The sequence below is a fragment of the Carassius gibelio genome, chromosome A3, assembly GCF_023724105.1.
Source record: "Carassius gibelio isolate Cgi1373 ecotype wild population from Czech Republic chromosome A3, carGib1.2-hapl.c, whole genome shotgun sequence".
Classification (NCBI taxonomy): Eukaryota; Metazoa; Chordata; class Actinopteri; order Cypriniformes; family Cyprinidae; genus Carassius; species Carassius gibelio.
Genome location: NC_068373.1, coordinates 13370370 through 13379392, shown reverse-complemented (window position 1 = coordinate 13379392; position 9023 = coordinate 13370370). Strand labels below are relative to the sequence as shown.

At 36.4% G+C, this 9023-nt stretch overlaps 1 protein-coding gene across 1 annotated transcript; it reads left to right on the top strand.

The window, feature by feature from the left end:
• Positions 1–702: 702 nt before the first annotated feature.
• On the top strand, positions 703–7862 carry LOC127947717 (V-type proton ATPase 16 kDa proteolipid subunit c). The gene is made up of 3 exons (XM_052544685.1): positions 703–955; positions 2492–2675; positions 6788–7862. The coding sequence occupies exons 1-3, from the start codon at positions 883–885 to the stop codon at positions 6993–6995; spliced, it is 465 nt and encodes a 154-aa protein (XP_052400645.1). The 5' UTR covers positions 703–882; the 3' UTR covers positions 6996–7862.
• The last annotated feature ends 1161 nt before the right edge of the window (positions 7863–9023 follow it).

Sequence of the window (9023 nt, the reverse complement as noted above, 5' to 3'; positions counted from 1 at the left end):
CATCAGAAATCACACAACTAAAAGGGAAGTTCACACACAAATTAGAGAACAATTAACAGGATTTAATATTACAGTAGTCTGTGCCCAAGAGTGTGTAATATAAAGTTACTTCCCCTCTGGACTCTCCAGCTCCAAGCCTAGGAGTCATGAGACTAAGCACATGACAATGTACACATGGCACGGTTAAAATAACGGTTTTTCAACATTTTATTGGTATTTCAGTGCTTCAGATAACCTTTTTTACAATTTTATCAATGGAGGTCTACAAATAGCTGTATTAAATGCACTGAGAAAACTGGTTTAAAGAAAACAACACTCACAACCTTATTTTATAAAATGGATAATGCCATAAAAGATGTAAAATCATTTATATAATATGTGACCACCATCTGGTGGTTATAAAAGAATGAAACAAGTTCTACCAGATGAACAACTGGTAAGTCTTTATTCCTTTGATTCACATATCGTAGTGAAAGCCTGCAATGGAACATACCAAAACGCCTAAAAATAGGGGTGTCTTTCGAGTGACAAAACCACCCAAACCTCACTCAAATCTAATAATGCATTTAATTATACTAACATGTCTAAAATGATCTCCGCGAGCCCGTGACAGTCCGTCATTACAAAATCTTAGAAAGAAATATGTTGCGTATTCATAAGTCATCCCTGAAGAAGCGGAAATGGGCCCTGCAACTCACGATTGGTCATGTGACACTCTCCGTTTCGCCATTTTCTTCCTCTCCGCCGGCGATCAAGCTCCTGTCGGATTCGTGACCATCTCTTGTGCTCCGATCCAAAGCTTCTCTAGAGCCTGAGCCTCCCCGGACTGAAGCCTTCCTCCCTTTCCGTCTGTAGTTGTAGGTGTCTGAACGCGCGAGGAGAATGTCCGCCCAGAGCCCCCAGTACGCTCCCTTCTTCGCAGTGATGGGTGCCTCGGCAGCAATGGTGTTCAGTGGTAAGAGACGCCTCATTTCAACCTTAATCAGAGTCCCCATCACTTTGAATGCTTCACTGAATGCATAGTCTGAGTAAAGCGACGCGAGAGGCTGTGAACGGCTTGGTGTCGCGGAACCGTGCACGTTAACGTTACCTGTAGTAAGAGACGAGATGCGAGGGTTTCCATCACGGCGCGTGCCGTCTCAGTTGAGCTAGTGTCTATAAATTATTTATTTAGTTTCTTTTAAATCCTTCATTGTCACTGCTCACTGAACCCTACGTGGTAAACTTAAGACGCTGTCGTGTCTCACGTTTTAATGTTTGCGCGAGAACGTCGTTTATTTAATTTCCTCCGAAGCATATGGCTGAAAAAACGACCATTTTTTTTTATTATCATTATTCTTTTTTTGTCATTCCCCATTTTACATTCTCATATCCTCCATATATTGGTCTAGATTGTAACCGTAGCGTCGTCTGACTGATTAAGTGTCACTGATTTTTTTTCGTTTCTTTTTCAGATCGACACGAAATGCATTACTTAATTAACATAAACAGGTTTGCTCTTATGTAATGCGACAGTCTGTTTTTTTAAAGACACGCTTATCTCAGAGCCACACTTAGTTTCTGTACTCAAACGAGAGCCATTACTCTTAGCATTCATCACATTTTGAAGTGCGAAAAGACACTCGCGTCTGTAATGTAAGTCATGTGACAGAGAGCGAAATAAATGACCACTGCCTCAATGCTTTGCTGACCTTGTCTTTTAAAGTCTTTAAAGCAAGACACCACAGGTGAATAGGGTACAGCAAATTTTCTCAAATTGTTATGTTTAAATATTTAAATGAGGCATTATCTATGAAAGGGACAGTTCACTCCAAAATCAAAGTCCTGTTCCAGACCTGTCGGAGTTTTCTTATGTTGAACACAAAAGAAGAAACTTTGAAGAACACTATCCAAAAATCGATTTCCATAATAGGTAAAAAAAGTAACTGGTTTGATTGGTTTTATATATATATATGAAAACACTGTCAACACTCTGGAAAATAAAATTAGGAAATAATCTATATAAATCATGTGAACGACCTATAAACACACCCTTCTGTAAAAAACGGCAGAATATAGATAGGAATAAAACTAGTGTATGGTGTGAGTTTGGTGTATGTAAGTGGGGATTTCTGTCTCCGTGCAGCTCTTAAAGCTGAAATTTAAAGAGACAAAATGTAATAAAATAAGCACGTGCATGTGTACTTTGGATGTTTTCTAAAACAAGTTATAGAAGCTAAATTGCTCATAATTGACCAGTGCATAAAAAAACAAAATACTATGGTTTTGGCTATACTGTCTAGGCTTAAAATGGTTACAGAGTATTCCTGGAACAGTTGGTTTGTGATATTTAAGACCTGTGTGTTAGAATGATGTTCATTAGTTGGGTATTTGCTTAAACCTACAACGTGAGCCCTGTCCTGTATTCATTAAACTCTACCCCATCATAAGTGCTCGTTTTCACTCTCTTGGTCTCTTTGCAGATGTTAATTGTAATTTTCTCTCTGTTTAGCATTGGGCGCTGCGTATGGGACAGCCAAGAGTGGCACAGGCATTGCTGCCATGTCTGTGATGCGGCCGGAGCTGATCATGAAGTCCATCATTCCCGTGGTCATGGCGGGTATCATCGCCATCTACGGCCTGGTGGTGGCTGTACTTATTGCCAACAACATGTCTGCCGATATCACGCTCTTCAAGTGAGTCACGCTCTTCCCTTGTGTCTTGTCTGCTTAGGATTTTCCTACAAGTCACTCTCAGCTTCCTCAGAAATAAAAAATAGCACACACTTTATTTTTGGCTGAGTAATGTTAGTCAAACAACTGTCTTTAATATCTGTTTGATAAGAACAATTGGAAAAATCTTAATGACTCTACATTTTCGCCTCGTCAGTTAAGCTGCGCAATATCGCGTTCATTATCGAAGATGAATCGCCTTCAAAAATTAACGCGATATTGCGCAGCTTGTCAGTGATCTACGGCTCTGTCTATTAAATGCCGCTCCATTTGAAAGCAGGTGATGGCGATTTTAGCAGTAATCATGGAACCGGATTTACAGACTAGGTGCACAAGATCGTATCGTTAGATATATCGCCCAGCTCTACACAGCCCAGGATGGGACACCTTATCTCGAAAAAGGGTGTGAACCAGTGCAAGCAGAGTTCGTCTACCTCGGGTTGTTAATGTGTGGGGCACGAGAGCAGGTCAGGGGATGTGCGCAGAGTAGGAGAATAATAATTTATGGATTACTAATTTGAATCAGTACGTACATAACGAAAACAACACCTTAAAAATTAAAAGAAGCAGGTTTTTGCTTACACCAAATTTTAAACCGGTAAACTCCTGAAAAATCCTCCTGACTTTTTTAAATTTAAGTCCTGGAAAACCCTTGAAAACTGCCATATTTTTGAGAAGGGCAGATTATCTGAAATAAGTGTTATATATATATATATATATATATATATATATATATATATATATATATATATATATATATATATATATATATATATATATATTATACACGCACACATGCACATATATACACACACACACACTAAAGCCTGTTTTCCTCTAAGGTCTATTTGTATTACAAAAAAATATCAGATTACCAATAAATTACATAAAATTATCTAATAAATAGATTACTTGATTACCAAAATAATGATTAGTTACAGCCCAAGATGAGTTAAAATATTTCAAAATACAACTGCATTGTTTTGGTTTGTGTGATTTAAAAAGATTTTGTAATTTAAAAATATCTTAAAGAGATGTCTCATTCTATTGAACCAAGTATCTGTATATCTCTTGAGCTAAGTGTATCATCACACACACTAGTGTTGATAAGTGGTGATAAGGCTCATAATTTCCCAAGTGTAGTCTGATTCAGCTTTCATTCTTCAGGTCAATCATATTCATGAAAAAAAAAAGTTTGAATAAGGAAAGCGATAATCTTGCCATAATATCCTTAAAAATGTTGAAGTTGCCACAGTCATTGCATGCTTTTGTGCTGCACTTTATTTGTTCACCTTCTTCATTTGTGTGAGGGAGGGACAGAACATGAAGGTTTTAACCTGTGAACTTTTGTTTTATTAGTTTATTAGAATTTGAACGATAAATAATATTGTTTGATAAGTGAGATCTCAGATTTATTCCTTGAAAACCAAAAAAAGTAGTGCTTAAAGTCCTGGAATTTCGTTTCTGTATGGGCAAAGTTTATATCACAATATATTTATTAATTTCTGTCGATACAATATAATTCCGATAATAACACTGTTTAAAAAAGCCTTGAATGTCCACAACAGATGTCTGTGCATACAAACTTATGAAAAATGAATTTGCCAGGTCTGTGACACCTCATATAAAACAAAAACAGAACAAATGTTCACCTTTTATGTTTTCAGCCTTCACACAAACAAGAAATGTGCAATCACTGTCAAATAATCATCTCAGACTTACCTTATTAATATCTTAAACCTCAAACTATAGGCTAACACACATTACCAGTCCATAAATCCGTTATTTGAACCGTGTATTTTGATGTTTTTAAAGGTTTCTCTTTTGCTCGCCCAGCCTGCATTTATTATGTGATCCAAAATACAGCAAAAACAAGTAACATTTTGAAATATTTGTATTATTTAAAATAACTGTTTTCTATTTGAAAATATTTTAAAATGTAATTTATTCCTGTGATTTCAAAGCTATATTTAAGCATCATTACTCCAGTCACATGATCCTTAAGAAATCATTCTAATATTCTGATTTGCTGTTCAAAAATCATTTAATATTACGTCGAAAACAGTGTCAAATTTTTTCAGGTTTCTTTGATGAATTGAAAGTTCAGAAGAACAGCATTTATCTGAGATGGAAATCTTTTGGAACATTATAAATGTCTTTATCATCAGTTATTGATCAGTTTAAAGCATCATTGATAAAAGTATTAATTTCTATAAGTTGTTTAAAAATAAATAAATACTGGCTGCAAGCTTTTGAATGGAATAATGTTACAAAAGCTTTTCATTTCAGATAAATGCTGATCTTTGGATCTTTCTATTCATCAAAGAATCCTGAAAAAATTCAGCAAATCGGCATATTAAAATGATGTCTGGATCATGTGACGCTGAAGACTGGAGTTATGATGCTGAAAATTCAGATTTGATTACAGGAATAAATTACATTTTAATATATATTTAAATAGCAAGCTGTTATTTAAAATGTAAACTAATATTTCAAAAATACTGTTTTTGCTGTACTTTGGATCAAATAAATGCATGCTTGGTGAGATGAGAATTAAAAAAAATATATATATATATATATTGTAAAAGTAAAAATCTTGCGGTTTAAAAACTTTTGACTGGTAGTGTAGACTGAGTATTCTAATAGATTGAAACAAATGTGCTTTATCCAGTATAAAGAGAATAAAAAGTGCTCTAAGTTGCTGCCGAAAAAAAAGAGCAACAACAAAAACAAGTTGCTGGAGACAGGCTTATTATTGAAAGTGCAAACTGACTGTCCGCCAGCAGGAGGCGCTATGAGAGCGGCAGAAACACTGGAAATATCGGAAATGTTTTAAAAATCATATCACCTTTATTGAAAAAAAAAAAAAAATATATATATATATATATATATATAGTGATACATATAGATATTGAATTATTGTCCAGCCCTAGCGAAGAGAATAGTGACTTATGTCCAGATGTCAGTAAATTGTTTTTAGTGGGTATTTGGCTTGAAAGTTGAGTGATTTATTCTGGATGCTGGTTGAAAGTGTTGTATTATGTGGTGGTCAGTGGTTTAGTGATTCTGAATGGATTCATATAGTTACAGTCAGGTCAAGGCAGGAGGTTTTGTGTTCTTTGGCATCTCCCTGTGGTCCTGTTTGTTTTCGCACCTTGACTTGTGCTTATTTGTATTGAAAACATTTAATTATTGATCGATTGATTGATTGTGGACCTATACATTGTGAATTACTTTTTGAGAACATATAAAGAGCTGTTACTGTATCTCTACATAGAGGTTTAGCGGTATTGTTGTTTTTTGTAAATTATTGTTGTTTTTAATGTAATTAAGGGCTGCATGATAACTCGCATGCGATATTTAATGCGCATCTTTTCAGTAACGCTATCAGCAATCAATCTCTACAAGTGTGTGATTTCACATGGAGCAGCATTAACTACACAGAGCCGTTGTTCACTGACAAGCTGCGCAAACCATGATCATATTTTGTGCATGTTTTGCGCAGCTTGTCAGTGAACAACAGCTCTGTGTACCGTATTTTCCGGACTATAAGTTGCACTTTTTTTCATAGTTTGGCTGGTCCTGCGACTTATAGTCAGGTGGATCACATGAAACGAGAGAAATGAATCAAGAGAAAACATTACCGTGAGAGGGCGCTCTGTGCTGCTCAGTGCTCCTGTAGTCTACACTGAAAACACGGCGCCCTCTCGCGGCTGTAGACGGTAATGTTTTCTCTTGGTTCTAAATAAATGCGACTTATAGTCCAGTGCGACTTACTTGTTTTATCCTCGTCATGACGTATTTTTGGACTGATGCGACTTATACTCAGGTGCGACTTGTAGTCCGAAAAATACGGTAGTTAATGCTGCTCCATGTGAAATCACGCACGTGTAGAGATTTACCGCTGATTACAGAACCGGCTTTACTGACAAGATGCACATTAAATATCACATGAGATTTTATCGTGCAGCTCTAATGTACTTGTTTATATATTTTATTAGATAGCAATGAAAACAGTCTACGTTATGTTGCCTTCATAATGTAAAATGTTGTTCTGTGTCTCTCTCTGTGTTTAGGAGTTTCTTGCACCTGGGTGCCGGGCTGAGCGTGGGTCTGAGTGGTCTCGCAGCGGGCTTCGCCATCGGTATCGTGGGAGATGCAGGAGTGAGGGGCACAGCCCAGCAGCCTCGCCTGTTCGTGGGGATGATCCTTATCCTCATTTTCGCTGAGGTTCTGGGGCTCTACGGGCTAATTGTCGCTCTTATCCTGTCCACCAAGGGTTAATCCCTCTTATCATCTCTTACACATGAACAACCATCAACCACACACACACACAAGCACCAACGCAAACATCCTCCAAATGATACACATTGAGTAACTTCACCACCGGAAAAGATGAGAGGGGAATTTTTGCGTGCATGCGTGTATCGTGAGTGTGCTGTTTGCAGGTGAACGTGTGATTGAACTTCCTCTCTGTGTGTAGTAGCCTGGTGTGCGTTCCCCTGTAAATGCACTGTGTAGCTGTTGCTCTCGTCCTGTGTGTGTGTGTTTAAATAGATGCCCTCTTTCTCCTTTGCTACTCTTGTCCTCTATTATTTTGTCAATTTTACTCTCTTTCGAAGAACAAATCAACCATTGTTTTGTTACTTTTGGGACCATTCAAATTGAAACTCTGTTGAGGGCCTAAATGTACAAAAAAGAGATAATTACTTATTTTTTTTCTTCTGTTTTTGCTGATTATTTATGAAGATTGTTCATTAAACTGTTAAATGGATCAAAGTCTTTATTAAAATTTATGATTATCTAAGTACATTACATGAGTGTGTGTGTATCAGAAATATATACATGTATATCTGTATAGGTAGGTGAATTGCGCTGTGGGAAATTTGTGGAGTTACTTTGGGTATGTAATCATTGATTACCATGCAGACCGTTGTCTTAATCAAGGTATTGATGTGCAAGTTTACTAAGTGTGTGTGAAACGAATCGATGCACGTGTGTGTGTGTCTGAGCGAGTCTGTGTTTTAACTCCTAAGGTGACGTTCTTCAGACGTGTAGCGTTTTACCTGTAGTTGATACTGTTTCTGGTTCCATTCATGGATCAAAACCAGCGCAGCTTGTCCGGTTCCGAATAAAACTTCCTCACCCTAATTTCAGTTTCCATTTTATTCAAACACACACTTGATGTGATGGAAACACACTGCAGATGTTCTAAGTACAGGCCAATCCTTGGACTGTAACATATCCTGTCTTTCAACTTAATCTTCACAAATTACAGCCTCTTGTGAATTCGAAATATAAGAATATATACATGTAATAATCAAGAGAGTCGAAAAGACAGATGGATTAATCCACAGGTTGCCATCTGGTTGTCTGAATCACTGCACTGCAGCCTCAACCAAACTTGATCATGCTCTGCCTCCCTGTTCATACAGTCTTTGGTCTTCACGCTTCCGGAGGAAAGGAGGAGCTGCACTGCTTCATTGTGCAGACCTCTTACCGCACATCGGTGACTGTCCTAGTTTTATTACACCTCAGCAATAGGGAAAGACAATTTTTTAAATCTAATTATTTTTACAAATGAGGACATTTGATTATAACAGCAAAATGTCATAGCCTACTGTGATTATTAGTAAATGTCGAAGCCTGTCAAGAAAGTTTTACAATTATATTTTGCTAAAAATACTTCTATAAGGTATTTTATTCTATAAAGACTAAGGTCTGAGAAACAAAATTTGATTTTTGTTTGATATATGTGTATACACACACACACACACTATAAGGTATATTTCATAATAATTTTTGCACATTGACATTTTGATGACAATTAAGCACAAAAAAGTAGTTATGGGCACATAATTATTATTTTACATTTTTACATTACATTCCTTTTAATTTATAAAATTCCATTATTTGTTTTGTCCATACAGATATAAGTTGTTTTCTTTTTTTTTATTACACCAATGAACGTGTACTTTCCTTTTGAGAAAATGGTCATATACAAAAAATAATGAGAAAAAGACGAAATTTGATGGCCCAAAAATAGATTTCATTTTCTTAATACACAGAGTGTAGGAGCCATATCTCAATTTATGATTAACTCTAATTTATTTTGTGCTTAAATATATGATTTAAACATTATGATTTAAATATGAGGAAACTTTTTCATATTTTGCACTAACTTGTCATGTGAATGGATTTGCTCCTCCTCCCTTATGTGCCATTAGGGCACACAGGTGTTAATAGGGAAGCAGCATTGTTTGAGAAATTGGAGTTAGAGGGTGGAGAGCAACAGTTTCTTCGATCACATGC

What these genes read in the sequence shown, in the direction of transcription:
- LOC127947717 (XM_052544685.1), top strand. Translation starts at nt 883, where the DNA reads ATGTCCGCCCAGAGCCCCCAGTACGCTCCCTTCTTCGCAGTGATGGGT. An exon ending in GGCAGCAATGGTGTTCAGTG is followed by an intron (nt 956 to 2,491) that starts GTAAGAGACGCC and finishes CTCTCTGTTTAG; the next exon opens with CATTGGGCGCTGCGTATGGG. An exon ending in GCCGATATCACGCTCTTCAA is followed by an intron (nt 2,676 to 6,787) that starts GTGAGTCACGCT and finishes CTCTGTGTTTAG; the next exon opens with GAGTTTCTTGCACCTGGGTG.